General features: G+C 36.7%; 1 protein-coding gene and 1 long non-coding RNA gene across 12 annotated transcripts in view; both read left to right on the top strand.

The window, feature by feature from the left end:
* mef2cb (myocyte enhancer factor 2cb) overlaps nucleotides 1–8,290 on the top strand; it is an 86,584-nt gene extending 78,294 nt beyond the window's left edge. For 6 of the 10 annotated variants that reach the window (XM_016461773.1, XM_016461772.1, XM_016461777.1 and 3 more), the window contains 5 exons: nucleotides 3,875–4,047; nucleotides 4,359–4,382; nucleotides 4,990–5,119; nucleotides 6,376–6,511; nucleotides 6,830–8,290. In XM_016461773.1, coding sequence (XP_016317259.1) covers nucleotides 3,875–4,047; nucleotides 4,359–4,382; nucleotides 4,990–5,119; nucleotides 6,376–6,511; nucleotides 6,830–7,169 — 803 coding nt within the window. In that variant the 3' untranslated portion in view covers nucleotides 7,170–8,290. The remainder of the gene's footprint in view (nucleotides 1–3,874; nucleotides 4,048–4,358; nucleotides 4,383–4,989; nucleotides 5,120–6,375; nucleotides 6,512–6,829) is intronic. The other 4 variants (XM_016461778.1, XM_016461776.1, XM_016461780.1 and 1 more) reach the window with 2 other exon arrangements.
* Nucleotides 8,291–11,975: 3,685 nt separating this feature from the next.
* LOC107669513 (uncharacterized) overlaps nucleotides 11,976–21,384 on the top strand; it is a 40,085-nt gene continuing 30,676 nt past the window's right edge. For both annotated transcript variants that reach the window (XR_001631998.1, XR_001631999.1), the window contains exons 1-2: nucleotides 11,976–12,386; nucleotides 16,799–16,869. This is a non-coding gene — a long non-coding RNA (uncharacterized LOC107669513). The remainder of the gene's footprint in view (nucleotides 12,387–16,798; nucleotides 16,870–21,384) is intronic.

Here is a 21,384-nt window from a genome sequence, read left to right as displayed (position 1 = left end):
TGGGAAATGAGATGTGATAGTGGCAACCTTCCCATTGTGCTCCAGATGGGACTTGGAGCGATCCTTTTCACTTGAAATAAAGGGTCCTGAAATGACTGGAATGCAATTTTTTCAAATATAAATAGTAAATTAAATGTAATGGATTTTAGTTTTTTTTTATTCGTTTTAATATTTACATCATATAGTTAAGCAATATCACACGAGCAATAGGCTAAGTGCAATATCACACGAGTGCAAATGTGACACTTATCTTATACAACAGTTCAGTAAGTAAGAAGTTAATATTGTATTTTAGACACAATGTTGTCTGTTTTGCTAAATTTTGGCAACGAAAATATAAAGACAAAGCAGAACTGATCGTCTCCATTGTGATATTACAATCATATATATATTAGGGCTGGGGATTTAATGCGTTAATTAGGTTAATTCATTACGGTGAAAAATAATGCGTTAAAATTATTAACGCATTTAATGCACTTGCCTTGCCCCAGACCTACGTGGGTCATCTGACATTTCATACAGCTGATTGATGACAAATATGATGCAGGGCAACAACTCACTGCGTGATGGAGGCAAGAGAACGTTGTTAGAATGTCCCTAAAATTTAAGATATGGGGCAAAAATGCCACTGTTTGAGTTTTACACAGCGGCATTTAATTTCTTAATGCACGTTTTGAACGAATTGGGTGAAGTTGAAACATTTGGCTCGTTCAACCATTGGCCATAGGCGCGTTGGATTTGAAGCAGTGCTGCACAGACCGACCGGTGTATGACATCAAAGTAACGCGAGAGCGATTCAAAAACATGCAGTGTCGTCTGCTCTCTATAGCTCTCGCGGGACTTTGATGTCACACACCGATCGGTCTGATGGTGATGATCCGTGGTGGATTTGATTTTAAAGGGATAGTTCACCCCCAAAAAAATGACAGTTGTGTCATCATTTACTCACCCTCATGGTCCAAAAGAGTATATGTAATAAATTTTATCAAAAAATATTTCTTGCTGAAGCTACTTTTTGTAATGTCTGTTTGATGCTTTACGCAACAATGACTTTAAATTATCGTTTGGAAGTAATTTCTCAGCCAAATTTGATGTGCGATTAATTAGATTAATTAATCACCACATCATGCAATTAATTAGATTAAAAATTTCAATTGCTTACCAGCCGTTTTACTGTTTCACTCTCATTTGACATTAGCTCTTAAGCACCAAGAGTTACCAATGCCACCTGTCTCTATTCATCAAACACCTGCCTTCTTACCGCAAAACCACGAGAGGAACATTTACCCACATTTTCATCTCTCAGCTTCTTTAAAGACACATGATGCTGCAACAGTTTGCTCAGAAACATAAACATTCTCAAGCAATCTGTCATGAATTCAGCTTAGTTTAAGACCAAACACCTCATCTTCTTTCCATTTAGCTGCACATATGACCTTTGCACTCTTGAAAGAGACTAGACGTTATATTATTCACGAAGTTTTCACCATTATATTTTTCACCAAATTACTTTTTTAATACGTTATATAGAAAATATTATCACAATTAATGACAATTAACGAATTAAACCATTAATCTTACCAGTGGTTTTTTTTTCACTAAATGTTTTTTAAATATCAGCTGTTGTTGACAAAAGTATAAGGGGACACAACTGTAAACCCTTATGAACTATTTTTATTTTATTACAATGAACTTTATCCTTCTCACATGTCATAGCAGAATTTATACTTTTGTTAATGTTTTTGCTGCTTAGTTTTTATGGATTCCACAAAAATCTTGTTTTCTACATTGATAATAATGAGAATTGTTTCTTGAAAGCCAGCTCAGCATATTAAACTGGTTTTAATTTTAGTTTAGTTTAGTTTAGTTTAGTTTAGTTTAGTTTAGTTTAGTTCAAATGCTTTTGGGAATCAAATGCAGTGTTTTTTCCTCATCTCCGCTGCAAACAAGTGTGGCTGTTCAAAGCTATTTTTTAAGCCCTGTATTATGTATGACAATTTAAAAAAAAATAAAAAATCAACTAATATATATTAGCTTATTTTTTTATTGTAAAATATATAAAATATATTATATATAATTTTACATTTCTAAGTATAACATTAATCCAATTAATATTATTAATATTATATTTTAATGTACACTCTAAAAAACACTGGGTTAAAAACAACCCAATTTGGGGCTGGGTAAATATAGGACAGAACACATATGGGGTTCATTTTACCCAGTAAATTGGGTTGTTTATTTAACCCATCATAATGGGTTGATTTAACCCAGCAAATGAGCCAATTCATTTTTACTATAATACTAGCTTATTTTTTATTTTATAGGCTACATTAAATAATGTTTACAGATTAACTTTAATCCTCCTTTATTTATCATTTACAGCATTGTTTATCGTTTGTATGTATACATATTGCCTATTTAAACTCGTTTAACAAACATTAAAAGTAAATATTAAACATTAAACAGAAGTAATTCACGTGTAAACGACCAGTCTGTTATTCTGTTTCCACCGTAACGGCGCTGGCTCTCGTGCCCGAGCTGTAGTTGTGTTCGGTGAGGAACTGCACACAGCTGAGACCGCCGCCCTGCGTTTCACTCATAGCCGAGCTATACTGCCACTGCCTTCATAACCTGTCCAAAACAAACAGTAAATGGCTCTGAGGAAATATTTTAACATCCAAAGTATTTGTATTCTGTATCTTTATGAATAAAATCGTTTATTTTATGCAGAGTATCAGGCTTTTCCATCACACGATAAGACCGACGTTAGGTGATTCACACCGCGCGCCTGTATGTTGCTCTGCATGAAATTGAACGATATACAGCACAGTAACGATTTTATATATAAAATAAAATGTACACAAACCTGTATTTTACCGAAGAAATGCATCAATTCGATGGCGCTTAGAACTGCTCTCTCCAGAAGAGAAGGCAAAATCCCTGCGATAAATAACCGCTGGGTTACGTCTGACCCAGGATCTGAGTAATACAAAAACTACCCAAACATTGGGTTGTTATGTCTGACCCAGGAGCTGGCTAACACTAAAACTACCCAAACACTGAAAAAATAACCGAAAAAAATGACCCAAAAGGCTCAGCCCAGCATTTGGGTTAAAAAAAATAACCCAGGAATTTTTACAGTGTATATAAAGTATTGAGTTTTTAGGGATTTAAGAGGTAATGAATGAGTGATAATGTAATAGTTTGGATGAAATAATGTATTTCAACACAGATTAATTTCAAAGTGAAAATGTTGCTGTTTTTAAAATATATAAAAAAAATGGTTTTGTCCTATATCTCAAGAATCAGTTGAAAAATTGTGTAGCTTATCCTTGATAATCAGTTGAACGGGGAACTTGGATCTTGGACTACTCAGAGGATGACAAAAAACATATTTTGAATCATAATGACATATAATAATTCATGAATGAAAATCATCTGAGCGTGATGGGGTGATTTGGGGTAGCTGAGTCTGGTTTGGTTTGATGGAGGGTGAATGAGAGGGTGTGTTTACCAAGTGCTTGGTACAAATGAATGAGTGATGGTGGAGGTGAAAGTTGTGTGAAATGGTGTGGAAACATGAAATTGAAAGAGCATATTCTTGGTGAAAGATGGTTGCAATACTCCAGAACGGATAAAACGGTGTTTAATGGCTGCATGTGGTGAAGGCTCACTGGAACCGTGTGGAGAGCTGCAGACAGGGTTGAATGGAGGCTTCACAGTAGATGACTGTGGAAATTGTGCATTCTGGTGCAGGCGAGAGAGTGAAATGAAGCTTGCTTAAATTGTGTGGCATGGTGAAAGTTTGATGTACTTAATTTGGCTCTGTTGTGTCTAATGCCTTTTTCCCTCCCTTTCTGTCTCGCTTTAGGAAATGGCTATGGAAACCACCGTAGCTCTCCAGGACTTCTGGTGTCCTCCGGAGGCATGAACAAGAGCATGCAGGCCAAGTCCCCTCCACCGGTGAACCTGGGGATGAACAGCCGTAAACCTGACCTACGGGTGCTCATCCCACCCGGGGCCAAGAACAACATGCCCTCTATTGTAAGTTCATCACAGTGTGTTGCGTTGAATTTTACCAAGAGCCCTGATGGTACCACATCCATAAAACCATGCACCTCAGTTCCTTCATAATCCTCTGTGGTTCTCCTCTCCTTTCTCCTCATTTCCTCTCCAGTAGTTTCATAAGCTGAAAAGCACAGGTTAGAATCCATCATAATTAGTCTCCTCAGCTTTGATCTTGTTTAGTAAAGCGCTCACCTGTAGGTTCACGTAGTGTCATAGGTGGCCATCAGCTTCACTCACAGCCAATGACACTAATTCTGGATTTATCACCCTCCCTTTACTGCCATCAGTCTGAGGATATTGACCTTCTATTGGTAAGTGACACTGTCACTCAAACCTGTTACACAGGCTAATAGACCCGAAGGCCATTTGTCATCCTCATACGCATAAAAAACTACTAGTTGTTCAGCTTATTGTTCTTATGCCAATAATGCCCATGTTGACCTGTAAACATGCTTAATGTTTTTCCTAAGTTGTATTAGTGAATAAGGAAAATTTTCACAATCAAGCTCCAGAGTGACATCTAGTGGCAACATGAGTCTCGTTTTCAGGTCTCATTGACCTCTCTATCTCCACCTCTGCTTTTCACTGCTTTTCTTAATCTCTGTCGCATCGTTCAGTCATCATGCCAGCAAGACAAAAGAGGAAAAAACACCTTCAACCCTGTTCTCTGTTGCTGGTTCTGTTGCCTTGGAGACCTTGAGTTTCTATAGCGACCAAGTGCCCTGTGAGGGATTGTAAATCATAGGTTGAGAGGGTTCAGTGGTGCTTCATGTCAAGTGATTATTTCTTCGCTCATTATTTTGGTGGGGTGGTGGTGCTCACTGAGTGCATCACTCAGTTGTTTGATGAAGATACAGGTATGCTGACATGACAAGTCATCTGTATGTGTGTTCCTCTGCTCTCTTCCTCTTCTTATAGAATCAGAGAATAAACAACTCTCAGTCTGCGCAGTCACTGGCTACCCCCGTGGTTTCTGTAGCGACGCCCACTCTACCAGGACAGGGAATGGGCGGCTATCCATCAGCCATTTCCACCTCATATGGTACTGGTATGTAGAACTTGACCTCTCAAAATACTATATTCACAGACACTGATAATGAATATACGTTGTACTATATACACATTTCACATCTTAAGTAGAATATTTCAAATGCTTTCCTATAGAGGAATACATTTTACTTTTTATAGTTATATAATTAAATTTAGTCACTTTAATGTGTATTAAAAAGTTTAAAAAATGTTTATTATACAAATAATAAATTAATATTATATAACATAATATAATTACTGCTATAATTACAATCTATAATACTGTTCAGTGATCTGTTACTAATGATCTATTATTAAATTCTGTAAATTCGCATAATTAGCATAAAGAATTAATGCAATTTAAAGGGGTCATGAATGGAGAAATCAAAATTCCCATTATCTTTTGACATATAAGAGGTCATTGTACTATAAAAACATCCTGTAAGTTTCAGAATTCAAAACTTTCTATTTAGTCTAAAAACAGCTTATATTGAAGCCAAACTGACAAAACGACAGGTTATGGAATGTGCCACTTTATGACATATTTATGCGTTTTTAACCTAAATCACAGCAGCGTCCATCTCTGAAGGATGTCTACAATCCGCCACACCTATTCAAACAGAGTGTTCTGATGAGGGGGTCAAAACAGGACCGAAAATAGCCTATTACTTCTAAATTATGATGTTTTTTGATGTAAAAATCTTGATCACATTATAAGTGGACCTCAGAGAACAGTACAAAATAATAAATGTATTTTTTAATGTATAGATTACTTTATTAAACCCAGACTAAATGAATGCAGAATCTCTATGCAGAATTGATTTATTGTCTATTATGCATGTAAAAGAGAAATGATAGTAAAAGAAACAGAAATCTTGGGCTTTTCAACCCTAAGCTATGAAATTTAAGGCAGTGAACCTTACTTTGCTTAATCATTCTCTCTCTCTCTCACTCTCTGAAATGTGTATTTTCTAAGCATAACAATATTGCAATATTAAATATATTACTAACTATTAAAATTCGTTTTTTGAATCTTTCAAATTAAACATGATTGTGTATAGCTTATTAGAATTAGAATTTCTTCATTTTTAATTTATTTATTTGATATTAGCCTACTTCATTAAACCCAGATTAAATGAATGCAGAATCTCATTGATTTGTCTATTCTGCATGTAATAACTCTGTCTCTCCAGCAGGCGGAGACATTGTTATCCAAATAAGCAGCACCATAGTTTAGGATGCAAATGTTAACCCCGGTCATGTGTTTTCTTTTAGAGTATTCTCTGAGCAGTGCGGATCTGTCCTCTATATCTGGCTTTAACAGTGCCAACACTCTGCATCTGGGCTCAATGAGTGGATGGCAGCAACAACAGATCCAGAACATGCAGCACTCTGCTCTCAGTCAGCTGGGGTGAGCCCAAACACACACACACACACACACTTAATACACACATCAAACACACAACACACATTACCTATACACACTTCAAATAGCCTATTTGAATTCTTATGCACTTAATATGTGTGACTTTCTCTCACCCTTACTGTTCTATGTCACTGTATAGAAAACTTTGAATTCATTATAAACTTTCAAAATCCTACAATAACCACATTTAAGTATTGTTAAACAAATGTAACTGATTTGATTGTATTTTTGGCGCCTGTGTACAGGAGTGCACTAGCACTCGCTCCGATCCATAACCCCCTTCATTTCCTTTCCTTCCTACAGAAATTGCTCTAGCACTCACTTATGTCAGGGTTCAAACCTCTCCCTGCCCTCTACTCAAAGCCTGCACATCAAGTCCGAACCTGTTTCTCCTCCTAGAGATCGATCCAGCAGCACCACGCCTGCCGGCTACGGCCCGCTACCGTCCCACCAGCAGCACCAGGGCTCGGGCCGCTCCCCAGCCGACAGCCTCAGCAGCTGCGGCAGCTCGCATGAAGGCAGCGATCGTGACGGCCACCATCCCGACTTCCATTCGCCATTAGGATTAGGCCGGCCCGGCCTGGATGAGCAAGACAGCCCATCCGTCAAGCGTGTCCGCCTCTCAGAGGGGTGGGCCACATGATAAGCGATGCCCCACCTTGGACAGTCCCAACCTCGATCTTGACCTCCCCATGCGAAGCGGTTCATGCGCTTTCTGCCGTGTATGACTAGTCACAATCATTGCTCTCCCTTATTCTCTGATTTGCTGTAGAGAGGGGAGGAAGTGCTCTCAAAATTACCTGTAATTTTTATTATTATTATTATTTTATCAGAGTGTGTTTCAGGGAGGGAAGAGGAACGGAGGACTGATACAACAGGGTTGGGGAGGGTTTAGTGGGTGGGGTTACTATGCATAACTTGTGCAGTGTGTGGAATACAATGTAAAGAATTACCATATATGCATCTATATTTACACGTTGTGTAGGTGTACATGTATGCAGAGTAACAAACCAACAAAAAGTGTCAGGTACTCTTGGATCTTCTTTAAAGTACATGCCTCAGTGATGTTCAGCCACAAGAGGAGCACAGCAGAGAGCGTACCGCAGAGGTGACAGCTTAGCACTTGAGTTGTCGTACCAGTACAATATGTACAGATTCCTTTTTTTAGTGCCACTCTCTTTAGACGGCCCCTTCGCTAAATGTATGTTATGGGTGACAATGTCATGTTGCAGGTTCAACGTATTGTACATAGAGGAAAGGCTGGGACACGGGGGAAGGGTCAAGGTTGCTGATTTTAACACAAACCTAACTGTTATGCAAGAATTTCGAAGGATTGTACAGATATATGTGCAGGTTCCTTGGTTAAGTTATGGGGGAGTGGGTATTTCAGGAAAAAAATAACTCTCCTGCTGAAGGAAAGAAAATAGCAGGATGGAGTGGCATCGCAGAGATGAAGGACTTTAAATTAAGAGCCATGTTACTTCAGTCTGATGACATTTTAATCTAGGACTTGCAATTGTTGTTCAGTATTAAAAGAAGAAAAAGAGAAAAAACATTGTATGTACACTTGCTTATATTTTCATATCAAAAAGGAATACAATGCAAAGCATTTTTGTGGCTTTTTGTAGTTTATAAGAGCCAGAATGTGTTTTGATAGCTTTGCTTATATGAGAAATGATAGTAAAAGGACGAGAAACCTTGGGCTTTTCAACCATAAGCCATGAAATCTGAGACAGTGAACCCTTGCTTTGCTCAATTTTTCTCTCTCTCTCTTTGTAGAAGTTTTGTTTTTAAACGTGTATTTCCAAGTATATTGAATAATAATATTAAGAATCTTTTTTAAAAATCTGTGAAATTAACATGCTTGTGTATAGCTTTCTAATATATGAATATATATGATTAAAAAAAAAATCTTTTTTTTTCCTCCTCCGGACTGAGTCTTTCAGGGGCAAATACATTCAGAATGATGCTTTCAAATTTAAGTCACACTCATAAATATGCCCCCTTTTTAATAAGCACAAGATATCCACTTTGGTCTGGAATATTCACAACCTTTTAAAGTTCCCAGTGTCACATTAATCCACATTGCACTGAAGATTTTATATTAAAAGACAGCACAGTCATAGATACCTCATGACTGCTTGTGTAAGCTTGTGTCATCATTTAGTGGATTGTGACTAGTTTTGTTCAGTTGATATACATATCTATCATTGTGCATTCTGTGATTTTGACAGAACATATGTTAGTCAGTTTTTTCTACCAAAGACAAAAAATGGTGTTATGTTTGCCATTTGAGACCATTGTGTTTCTTCACAAGTTGTTCATGCTAGTGGCTGGTACCTCTGACTCACCTGTCCAGTGCCTCAGAATACCTTTCAATGAGTTGGTCTTGTTGAGAATTGGGAACATTCTCCTATAACTAACAAGTGTACAGTATTGTGAAAAATGCCATTGTTTGTTATATAGATTTCAGCTGTCCATGTTTGACTCTCCGGTTATTTTTCTTTCTTACTTTTTCTTTTTTCTTGTTTTTTGGTTGACCTTTTCGTTTCTCTCTCTCTCGAGTGTTGTTTCCATTAAGCATATAAATAACAAAATAAAAATTAAAATAAAAAGCTGAAAAATTCTGTAGTAACAAATGTAGCTTGTATAAACCTACAATGGGTAAGGTTGACAGAAAATGTCTTTCTTTCTTTTTTTCTAACCAGGAGAAAGAAGCTTTCAGCGGCACAAGCTGGACTTTGTCGCCACTTGAAGATAAAATGTAATTAAATTAAACCACATCTCTGTATCTCAAGGGACTTGATTCAGCTGTATGTAGTAAAAATTAATGTATGGAATAAAAATTGTTTCTCCTGCTGGGACTAAAAAAGGTATTTGTATTTTGCAGAGAATTCAGTAAAGTTACTGGCTTTCTTAGTTACACAGATGTCATGGTGTAATTTTTATTGTGTTTTGTCCTTCAACTCGACTGCAACATATCTGTGTGAACATGTATTTATTCAGTATCTCTAAACCAAACATTTTTCCACTCAAAATGATTAATCGCAAAACTGATCAGAATTGTTATTATTATTATCATTATTATAGGCTACAGATTTTTTCAAGCTGTGGTCATTACGTGTCTTAAAATTCAGGTATACACACAAGGCTTTACCACTCATGCTGTGTAGTGTCGCACCATAGAAGCTGTGGTAGTCAACAAACACTTAATTTGACTGAATAAAATATTAAATCATATTCATCATACATTCACACATTCATACAACCTCTCAGAACAGAACAGGTTTTTTTTTTTTGGAATGGTATGCAAAAATTACTCCTGCAACTTAAAAGATATCATTGAATTATCTGTCCCAAGATAGCGCACGAATATCTGTGACAAGCAGTTTGTTCAGCCAATCAGAAGGCTTTCAGGCGCTTTCTGTCGCGTGCACAGTGGCCAGTGAAACCGGAAGCTGAGCTTGGAGAATTTTCGTGAGTTTAGAGAGTGTAAAATGTTCCAGATTTTTCACCCGTCAACAACGGCCTACACAGCCAAACCGCCTAAAAGACATAGTAAAATAAAGAAACCAAATCAGGAAGAAAACAGCTGCACATTGGTAAAGCTGTCATGTTTTGAGGGAGGTAAGAGCTTCAAAACGGTTATAAACAAATTCTGAGATTTCTTCGCTTCTGCTTTAATAGTGTTTGGTCCCCAAGGTTTAAAAAAGTGGCAGGATTGTGGAAGGATGCACATGTTTAATTTGACGGTACCTCTGATGAACATGCAACTGCTAACATCGCACACAACACCAGGAATATTCTTCCGATAACAACATCCCCTGTTCAGAATTCTTCATCGTCCCCCCCTGTTCTAACATATTTATTGATATAATTGGTATTAACAGTGGTAATATTAAGAGGCATTTAGTAGTAGGCTATGCGTTATAGCCTAAACCAGGGGTAGGCAAGTTCGGTCCTAGAGAGCCGCAGTCCTGCAGAGTTCAGCTCCAACCCTGAAAACAAAACTCACCTGCCTATAGCCTTAGTAATCAGTGTTGCCAACTGCTTTCAATTGAAAGTAGCTAAATGTCACTAGATGACATCACAATGGCAGATTCACTGATCTATATAAAGATGAATGTAGATCAGTGGGCAAGATGAGAACTTAGATAAGGTTTGTCCAAGAAGTTGCTATATTTGTCCCTAAACTTTTGAAAAAAGTCTCAAAAGGTGCGGGGAAGTCGCTAAATCTAGCTACAAAGTAGCTAAATTGGCTACACTGTTAGTAATCCTGAAGACATTGATTAGCTTGTTCAGGTGTGTTTGATTAGGGTTGGAGAACTCTGCAGGACTTGCGGCTCTCTAGGACCGAACTTGCCTACCCCTGGCCTAAACCAAGGGTCTTCTTCAACTGGGGGTCCGCAGCGGCACTGCACTGCAGGGAGTCCGCCAATTAATGTTTGATTAAACATTAATCAAACAAAATTAAAACATGGGTTAAAAAAAACATCACAAAGTCCGTTTTAAATAAGCACCCTGAAACGAAAGCATGGAAGAGCACCTTCAGTTGATACTGTAATGAACTAATATTATTGGCGAAACAGATTTAGCAAACGCTCCATAGTGTTTCTGAGTTTGAGAGATGCAGCCAATCAGAGATGTTTGTTGATCTCTTGAACGCAATGGCTACTCAGAAGTGTGTACACCTGCAACGCCGAAGTTTTGTTCAGTGTTGAGTTATGCTCGCAACAGCGAATCATTAACAAAGAACGACGAGATGTAAGTAAGCAATTCATTATGTAGTGTAGACAAACTCATTGATTTTAAAGCAACTTGTGAGATCGCGAAATGAGATGAGTGACAGTTTTTTAGTGATTGTAAAGTAAATGCAGACTAATAGATTACTAGATAAATATTCCTATTACTAGGCTATATATATATATATTTTTTTTTTTTTTTCAAATCTGCAACTTTAAATCCCTCACTAATTTCAGATACTAATGTTAAGTTTTAGTAAACTTGAAGCTAAAGTTCAAGTAGCCTAAATGTTTATTTGTCCGGCAAGTTCGGTCCTAGAGAGCCGCAGTCCTGCAGAGTTCAGCTCCAACCCTGAAAACAAAACTCACCTGCCTATAGCCTTAGTAATCAGTGTTGCCAACTGCTTTCAATTGAAAGTAGCTAAATGTCACTAGATGACATCACAATGGCAGATTCACTGATCTATATAAAGATGAATGTAGATCAGTGGGCAAGATGAGAACTTAGATAAGGTTTGTCCAAGAAGTTGCTATATTTGTCCCTAAACTTTTGAAAAAAGTCTCAAAAGGTGCGGGGAAGTCGCTAAATCTAGCTACAAAGTAGCTAAATTGGCTACACTGTTAGTAATCCTGAAGACATTGATTAGCTTGTTCAGGTGTGTTTGATTAGGGTTGGAGAACTCTGCAGGACTTGCGGCTCTCTAGGACCGAACTTGCCTACCCCTGGCCTAAACCAAGGGTCTTCTTCAACTGGGGGTCCGCAGCGGCACTGCACTGCAGGGAGTCCGCCAATTAATGTTTGATTAAACATTAATCAAACAAAATTAAAACATGGGTTAAAAAAAACATCACAAAGTCCGTTTTAAATAAGCACCCTGAAACGAAAGCATGGAAGAGCACCTTCAGTTGATACTGTAATGAACTAATATTATTGGCGAAACAGATTTAGCAAACGCTCCATAGTGTTTCTGAGTTTGAGAGATGCAGCCAATCAGAGATGTTTGTTGATCTCTTGAACGCAATGGCTACTCAGAAGTGTGTACACCTGCAACGCCGAAGTTTTGTTCAGTGTTGAGTTATGCTCGCAACAGCGAATCATTAACAAAGAACGACGAGATGTAAGTAAGCAATTCATTATGTAGTGTAGACAAACTCATTGATTTTAAAGCAACTTGTGAGATCGCGAAATGAGATGAGTGACAGTTTTTTAGTGATTGTAAAGTAAATGCAGACTAATAGATTACTAGATAAATATTCCTATTACTAGGCTATATATATATATATTTTTTTTTTTTTTTCAAATCTGCAACTTTAAATCCCTCACTAATTTCAGATACTAATGTTAAGTTTTAGTAAACTTGAAGCTAAAGTTCAAGTAGCCTAAATGTTTATTTGTCCATCTGATAGTAAAATTAAAATGTGATTTTTTTTTTTTTATATAAATTGGTAGCTGAAGTTCAGGTAAATGTAAATGCTTATCTGACTAGTAAAATTTAAATATGACTCTGCAAATCCATAAAAATAATAGGCCTATACAACAGCTGCAAACAACTAATGAATTGTTTTTTGTTTTTTTATCTCAACATGTTGTTTCTTATGATGCATAAATCTCAATTTTAACAATAAAAAGTAACATACAGGTAGTGATGCATGTGCAACAACAATAATGTGCATAGTTCTGATCTGTTTTAATATAATATACATATAATTTATTCTTAATCATAATATGGTTAGTTTCTATTAATATCTCAGGCTGTATGATTAATATGTAGCTCTGCTTGACACATTTTGTATCGGGGGGTCTCTGCTCCATGACTCTGTCGCCTATAGGGGTCCTTACCCTGCAAAACGTTGAAGACCCCTGGCCTAAACTATCGACCTTTGAATTTATGTATTGGTTTATTAAGTTTTAAGTGGCCTATGTAAATAATTATTTTTTATTTATTTTTTTATTTAAGAAAATCTCAGACCTGAAATTACCCAAAACAAATGAATTACATTGTTGTGGAAACAGCAAGTGCTTTTGAAGAGACAATGAATCCTTCTGGCCACAAGATGTCACCATTGTACAATATTTAAAAGATTTTGTGACAGGCAATGTCGCCTTTATTTGATTTAATTCACCCCCTTCTACGGTGAAACTTAGATTAGCTACTGAACTAATCGCTGTCAGCTGCGTTAAACATGCATTCATACTGCACAAATTCGACATAAGCTACACATTCATACTCTTTGATTAGACGTTAAGTTTGTATTTGTGTTGTGTGTTGAATTTAATTTAGTTTTTGTGCTAAATGCATTTTAAGGTATTTCTAGCTGCTATATCACATTATTTGCTTTTGGCATGTACACAAAATGTATCATTTTTAATGCTCAAAATAGGCCACTTTCATCACATATAGATTCTAGTCACATGTGAGGAGAATTTTGTATTTCATATGTATTTTCCCCCAGATCTCAGGACATGAAGTTGTCACATATAGCATTTAAATTATGCTCCTAAGAAGTGTTCTCAGACTTTGATATGTGTCGTTTAAATATTGCAGCTAAAACTAAAATGTTGGCCTATTTTTGAACGTCTGTGATGATCAAAAAGAAAGTCACAACAATCAGATTATTTCAACGTTTAATCAACAGATTATTTTAATCAAAAAATACATTATAAATGAACACAACAAACGAAAGAAAGAGAATCAATCAAAGGCGCAGTTTGACATTGAAAGAATTGCAGTTTAAGCTTAGTGCAACTGAAATCTTACATTAGGCTATAGATAATACCGATTAATAACTACGAGACACATGTACAATAACAAATGAACAGATATTATATACAAATATTTTCACAAATACCATTAAATATATCGAAAACTGTGAAACTTTTCACTGAAAAAAAAATTGGAAACAGATCCAATCATTGCAGTAAACTCATTCTGACGGTATCTTTCTGCTAAAAAATGAACGAAAACAGCTGTTTCTTTCGAGTAAACCAAAATGTTTCTTTTAAGTTACCTTGCTTTTGGTTATTTTATTATATTATTATTTTTATTTATTTATCACCCATTAGAAACATGTAATCATCGTCGATAAATAGTTGCGGATAATTTGGGGATAATATCCAATCGAAAATTGCCAGACGAATATTTTTAGAAATATGAGTTCTTTCTACGTACATAAAATCAATAAAAAAGTTTTCGTCGTAACATCTCGAAGACATTTCTTCGTGAATATGCTTTATAGAAAAGGAGGGCACATAAGTGTGTTTTTGACTATCATCGAGTGAATATGCGAACTGTGATGTTTTTTAAGATGACATTTAAAAGTATTTTTTAAATGAAACCAATGCATGCTTGAAAACTGTTATCACAATGTAAAAAAATCTGTGCAATAAACTTTAAGGTTCATAACTGCATCATCTTGAGCAGGTATTTATAATTGGTAACCCGCGTATTGGCCAGCAGTGGCTGCGACACTGGGTTTTTTTTTTTTTTTTAAGCAATTTTTTCAAAAGAAAATTAACTTTTGAAATGTCTCTTTGTTTACCAACATATTTCCTGGCTTTATTACGGGCTCTGGCTTATGTAAAGCGGAAAGAATGGACGACTTTTCCCTCGTATTTGTACAGTCAGCTGCACAGTAGGCTACTCCATATAGCCTAATTTACAAGAGCGACAATAGTTAGTCATCACTGATAATTGAGGGTGACAAAAATATAACAGGCTCTAACAAAGAAATCTACCAATATTCGGATAGCTACATGTTGTGAAAACTCTTCCTATTATCGTGCGTGTACTGGATCTTATTATCCCCCAAATAGAAATTTGTGTATAGCCTAACGTGTCTACAAAAAAGAAATTGACTCAAGGCTCTTATATAATTTAAAGTAAGCAAGTATTTATTTATCCATCTATCAATAGCCTATGTGTTTACAGTTTGAAATCGTTGTAGGCTATCAATCAGTTTGCTTTTGAGAGATCCGTCGTAGATTTAATGGAAGCTTTGAGAGAGAAAAAAACTAATACATAATCAAATCTAATTAAAATTGTATATTATTTTGAATTTGTGAATGGTATGTTCACGTGGAATTATTAAATCGTTACATTTGTTTCTGCACGAGTTCGCGATCGAGCGTTACACCACTAGATGTCACCACGTGTTACAGAAATGCATCACCGTGACTCAAATTTCATTTCCAACTTCGAAAGAACTTCTAGAGAATGAATGGCTGAGGCAATATTTAGAAATGGCTTGAAATATCATTTAGAATATAGTTTATTTCATTGCCTTACACCTTTAGAGGAATTGGCCACGAAGTGTGTTCTACACGGAAAATAAAAATGTAGCCTAACGGTTAAATAAGGGGAAGGGAAAAAAATAAAGTTCGTTAATATTATAAAATATTTGTAAATACCCACCGTCTCATCTTAATCCTCTGTTAATCGTAGCCTATGTGTGCACTGCATTATTCGGCAGAGCTAAACAATGGAAAGAAAACATGAATGTCTTTGTATTGAATTAGCCTATACCTGGAAATCAGCCTACATCCTTAACTCTCTCTCTCTCTCTCTCTCTCTCTCTCTCTCTCTCTCTAACATCCGTTTAACTCACTTAAACAACAAGTGTCTCTATATATTTATAGCCTATTATATATATATATCTATAGCGATAATATGTATTGTGAAAAGAACCACGAGAGAGAAAAAGTAGAGGAGAAAGTGAAATAAGCCGTAGCCTACGGCTCGATTAGACGCTAGACATTTTAGAGTTTCTTGTTCTCATCATTTACACGCGTAATTAAAGAGGCTGGATTACATATTTTCTGATGCCATAAGTGACCATTAAGTTTGTTACATTTTGCCTTTGACTGTATGTTTATCTACATCGATAAGAAGAATTATATTAACTTTATCTTTTCAATCTAATAACAGCTAGTCTTGTATATTTACAGGGACACGGGAAAAAAAAACATTCTGTTGAAGATACGCAAAAACATTTATTTTTTCATGTTTAATCTAAAGTAGTGTAGGCTAACGGTTAAAATGTGTGAAAGAGTCAGTGTATACAAAAATCCTACAAATGCCAATTTCTCTCAGTGAAACGTCTATTTTTATGAGCCTCGAAAACAGTCTATTAAGACGCATTTGGACTAGGCTTTAAGGGTGTTATCAGGAATGGCCTGACATCTCTTTTCATTCTCCGCGAAGTCATATGACTATGCACGCTATGTTAACTTTATACTTACTATATCAGGCTACGAAGACCCCTCAATGACAAAATAATGCTTAGAATTTAATGCAAAATAACGTATCATGAAAATAAATTAAGATTTGAAGATAACTAACAGAATTCATTCTCCAATTATACATAAATAGTTTTATATTATACAAGGTTTATATTATAATTCAGGACTTTATGGCGAGTCATTGTCTCCCATTATATTTATAGGAGCTGTGGGAAAGTTTGAAATCCTTTTCTCTATAGGTTTTTAATATGCATAAGTATGTTAATCGCGGTCCTGCTGTGTTGCAAACAGGCGCAGCAGATCATGTGCTACACAACTTCGGACCGTACGAAGTCGCCGAGATGAGGACATGCAGAGTCCAAGTAAGTCCTGTTTCTCTCATTGATGTCTGTTCGCATAAAGAGATAAAGCAGGGCTGTCTGAAGTTTGTTAAAGGCGGAAAGCATGCGAGCATAGGACAGCACGTGTGTTGACCCATTGGGAGTAAATCTTTACGTGTGCCCGTCTGACCACTTCTATTGGGTGCCAGATCAGTTGAGCAAAGGTTCACAAGATGAAGATCAGACGCTTTACGATTAGGAACTATGAAGAAGAAATGCCTAAGATTGCGCAAAAAGTTCTGGAAAAGAGTCATGACTCGAAAGTGAATGCAATTATATTAATAAGAAGTGGATATTAGGCCTAATGATGACTTTAGCGGTAAGTTTTGACGACGATGATGTTTGTGTGAATGGCAAGTTCAAAGCAATAGATTTCGTTTGTCAATTAATTGTCTAATATTTGCCTCATGATTTCAGCTTTTCTTTTTTTAGACTACTAGCAGACTAATTGTCCATGTGGGTTAAGGCAGCTAAAGAGAACTAAAGACATGATGCTCATTTTTTAATTAGTTTAGAATAATATTTTTGAATATTCATAAAAACTGTTCTCTATAATAATGGGTTATTACTGTTAACTGCATAGAAATTTTGCATAGACGACTTCAGATTTTATGCAACTATTTCCTTTGTCTAGTAGCTAACTACAGTTGTAGTATCTTTTAACCGACTGTTTCTGAAGGAGACATGCTCCAAATTAGTGATATGCTAATATAACACAATGCTCTTTGTGCCTTTTTGTTTGAGCCGCTCAGATGTCTTTGTTCGCTTATAATGTTTTTTAATACTTACAGTGGTATTTTATAATATTTATATCTATTGTAGGTTCCTAAATAAGGAATAAGAGAAAAAAAAAAGCGTTACGTATTGTTTAACCTTCTTTAAATAGATGAAATTATGCAATAGCAATGCTGTAACCTATAGGCTACAATATAAAATCAGCATCGCGAAGAGCCAAATCATTCTGCCAAATGCGAATGAAATAAAATGGAATCAAAACAACGCAGCCACCGTGAATGCAAAGGAAATTCAAATATACCTTTTAAATATTTATCAATATTAAAAATAATACACACGCAAGGACCAACTGCGGTGAAGATGTAAGAATGGCGGAGCAGGCGTCTCATTATGCATGATGGGCGACTTCCCTGGTATAGTCTCCGCTTCTTTGCTGCATATTGTCCAGTATTCACGGTCAAGAAAGGTTCTACCTTTCAAAAAAAAAACAGCAACTTACATATTCTTCCGAAAAAGAAACGAGCCACCTCGAAGTCGATGAGGGGAAATTACTCCGACCGCTGAAAGAAAGGCTATGTTGGGGGATTTGCATATTTGATGCGCTAATTTCCCTGATGTATTTAAATATGGCTGCACGTAGCCGATAGGCTTGCTACGTCATTGGACGTGACCTCGTTGTAAGATCTAAACGTGAATTCGTTTTAGTCAAACACAAGTGCTAGCAATAATTGAGAATTGTGAAGGAATAAGAATTAGGCAACATTATTTGGAAGCGCTTAGAATCTCAAATTAAGAAATGTTGTGTTCAAACTCTGAACCTGATCATTAAATAAAAAATAAATAAATAAAAAACTTGCTATAATGACAATAACAACAACAATAATAGCCTAATGTAGAAATATGCATGGTGTGAATTGAGTTTTTTTTTGGGGGGGGTTACTTAGGCTAAGGTTTGAAGCCCCCATCATTGAAGGTCAAGTAAAGGTCTGGAGTGCATATTCTTTGTTACATATACGTGTTTCTATCTTAGAGTGTAAGTAAATCAGTGCGCGTATTTAAATGTAACGCTCGCGAACAGCAATCTCAGTCACCAGATGAGGTAACTATAGCAACAGTATGCAGTACTTTTTGTTAGGATCAACATTGGATAGGACACTGACAAAATATAATACGAGCTATTATTTCTTATTTCATTATACATTTGCATATCAAAAGTATGATGTATTAGGCTATTTTAAAACCATTTTAGACAGTTGCATTAATTGTAGGCTAAGAAGCGCCAAAAGAGAACTGACTGTAGCCTATAATTTGCACACTGCAAATATTATTACGTGTAGCCTCTAGGCCTATACGTTCATGGCAATGTTATATGAGGCCCTATCCTGTGCCTGCGTACGCGCACTCGCACGTGAGGTTATGGTGGGTTTAAATTGCAAAAAATAAATGAATAAAAAATTAATTTTTCTTATTTTTCCCTTTCACAAGCTATTACGTATCAGTGTGCAACTAATGATGTCCTCTCAGTGTCAGATGGCCATTGCGTTCCGTCAGTCAAAACGTGTTGGGCAGAAGCGCTCGGAGCAAATTCATTACCGCAGTCAATCCGTAACCTGGTCTGGGAACTTGGGGCTAGTCCACGCCAATAGAGGAACAATGCCTCCTCAGTTCAAGTCCAACAAAAGACCTGGCGAACTTGTTTGAATTTCAGAGCACGTCCTTTCTTTCACAGAGAGGACAAGGGGGGAAAACATGCCGACCTTCTCTGCTCAACAGTGCACTTTTCTATTTGGTGCTGCAGACAAATAGGTTATTGGAAACTTCTCAGCCCCTCCTCTCTCTCCCCCCCTCTCACTGGCTCTCGCTTATACGGTAGCTGTCGTTCTCGTGCGCCTGGACTGTGCTCTTGTGTGAATCAGAGCCGCTGAGGCACGCGTAATGAACTGAGTATTAGCGGCAATTTTAAACCGAAAGCTCTCCGTGCACGCCGGCTTCTTACCTACAGCAGGAGTTGCATCTGGCCACGTCGATCAAGTGAGTACATCTGGAAACACTTCTATTTTTTTTTTTTTTTGTGGCCTTTAAAGATAATACAGTGCTATTAGTTGCATTACAGACTTTGACGAAAGAAATTTCACATGATGCAAAATTGTACATTTGAGTTTATTTTTTTTTTAGATATTACAACGTCATAGATGTTAACATACTTTGAACTGATCTAACACAAAGCACTTGTCTCAAGGCCAAAGTCTCGTGCAGTGATGCCGCAAGTATAGTAGGTGACAACGTCTCACAACTTGTCATTGTGCGCAAGAGAATTTAATTTAGCATTTTGGAACAGAAAACCTGTTAGCTCTTCATATTGTGCTGTTAGACACTGATTTCGATTGCAGGTCATACATCAATCACACCGTTTATCTTCTATCACACACATTTATATGAGATGTTATGTGAGCTGTCATTGCTTCTAATTTAAACACTGTAATGTTGATCAAACCTCTTTATGATTCTAGACAGAAGAAAAACTATTTTTTGGTGGTGGTGTTGTTTCAGGAAAGACAAGCAACTTTTACATATAATGTAGATTTTTTTCTTTATACATGATATGTGATAATGCTTAAACTAGCTTCATGTGAGCTTGTGAGTCAAATGTTTTATTCACTGTTATAGATTTTAGCAGTGCTCTGTGTTTGTTGTTTGTGTTTGGCTATGCAGAAGGTCTGCAGGAGGGATACGTTTTCCAACTTAAAGCTATTTATTGTCTTAGAAATGAACTCTTGCAGCAAGGGCCACTGGGCCAATGATTGAAACTGCTATGACATGATTCACCTAAACCAATTTAGTCAGAATTGACCGTCATATCAGATTAAATACAAGTGATGGCTGTCTTTTGACCTTGGATGTGGCCAAAATTAGAGACCTGTAAGGCAAGAGTTTAGTTATTTGTGCATGTTACTGTACAGGCCTACAGAACACCTTGTGTGCTGACATCCATATTGTGATGTGTTTCAGATAGTCTATTCAGTTAATGAGACAGTGTGAAAATGAAATGAAGACACATTGTATAAGATCAGTGACAGATAATTTATTGAGTATGTTTTTCAATTTTACACATAAAAAAAACATTTTCACATATGCAGAGAAAGAGAGAGAGAGAGAGTTGTGAGAGTTGTGCTGTGAGTCCCACATTCTGAAACCCACACAAATGCTGTAAAGACAGCATCGCGTTTTGATTGATAGGTTTGTTATCCACTTACTGCACTCAATTACAGTTCTCACGGCACAGAAAGTATATAGGCATGAGTATGTAATCAATTTAAAAATAAGATTCTGATATCAGTGGTCAGAATATGAGGGCATCAACATATGCTAGCAATGGAAACCACCTTACTCTGTCTAGAGAGCAGCTGCTATACATACCTTTGCGTGCTGACTGTCAATGCCAGAGGAACGATCGCAAGAAGCTTGTCGCCGGCGAGCATTTTCCATGTATTCAGACGCACTGAAATTTAAAATCCTCGTGAGCGAGGGTGATTGGCATTGCCTCTCAAATATTTCCATCAAGTATGCTCGTCGTTGAAAATACGTTGTGCGAACAGCAAAAAGGATCGCCGCTTCAACCTGCACGAGGGATGCAAACGCACTCTGGAGATTTCTAATGACATCATCATCATTATCATCGTCGTCATCACCTTGCACTCCCGCGGTCCGAGACCTTTGACCTTCTCTGGCTGGTCCATATTTTGGTATTGGAAGCCCTCCCCC

Source organism: Sinocyclocheilus anshuiensis, unplaced genomic scaffold, assembly GCF_001515605.1.
Source record: "Sinocyclocheilus anshuiensis isolate Anshui unplaced genomic scaffold, SAMN03320099.WGS_v1.1 scaffold356, whole genome shotgun sequence".
Taxonomy (NCBI): domain Eukaryota; kingdom Metazoa; phylum Chordata; class Actinopteri; order Cypriniformes; family Cyprinidae; genus Sinocyclocheilus; species Sinocyclocheilus anshuiensis.
Note: the sequence above shows the minus strand (reverse complement) of the source record. Positions and strands in the feature narration are given on the sequence as shown.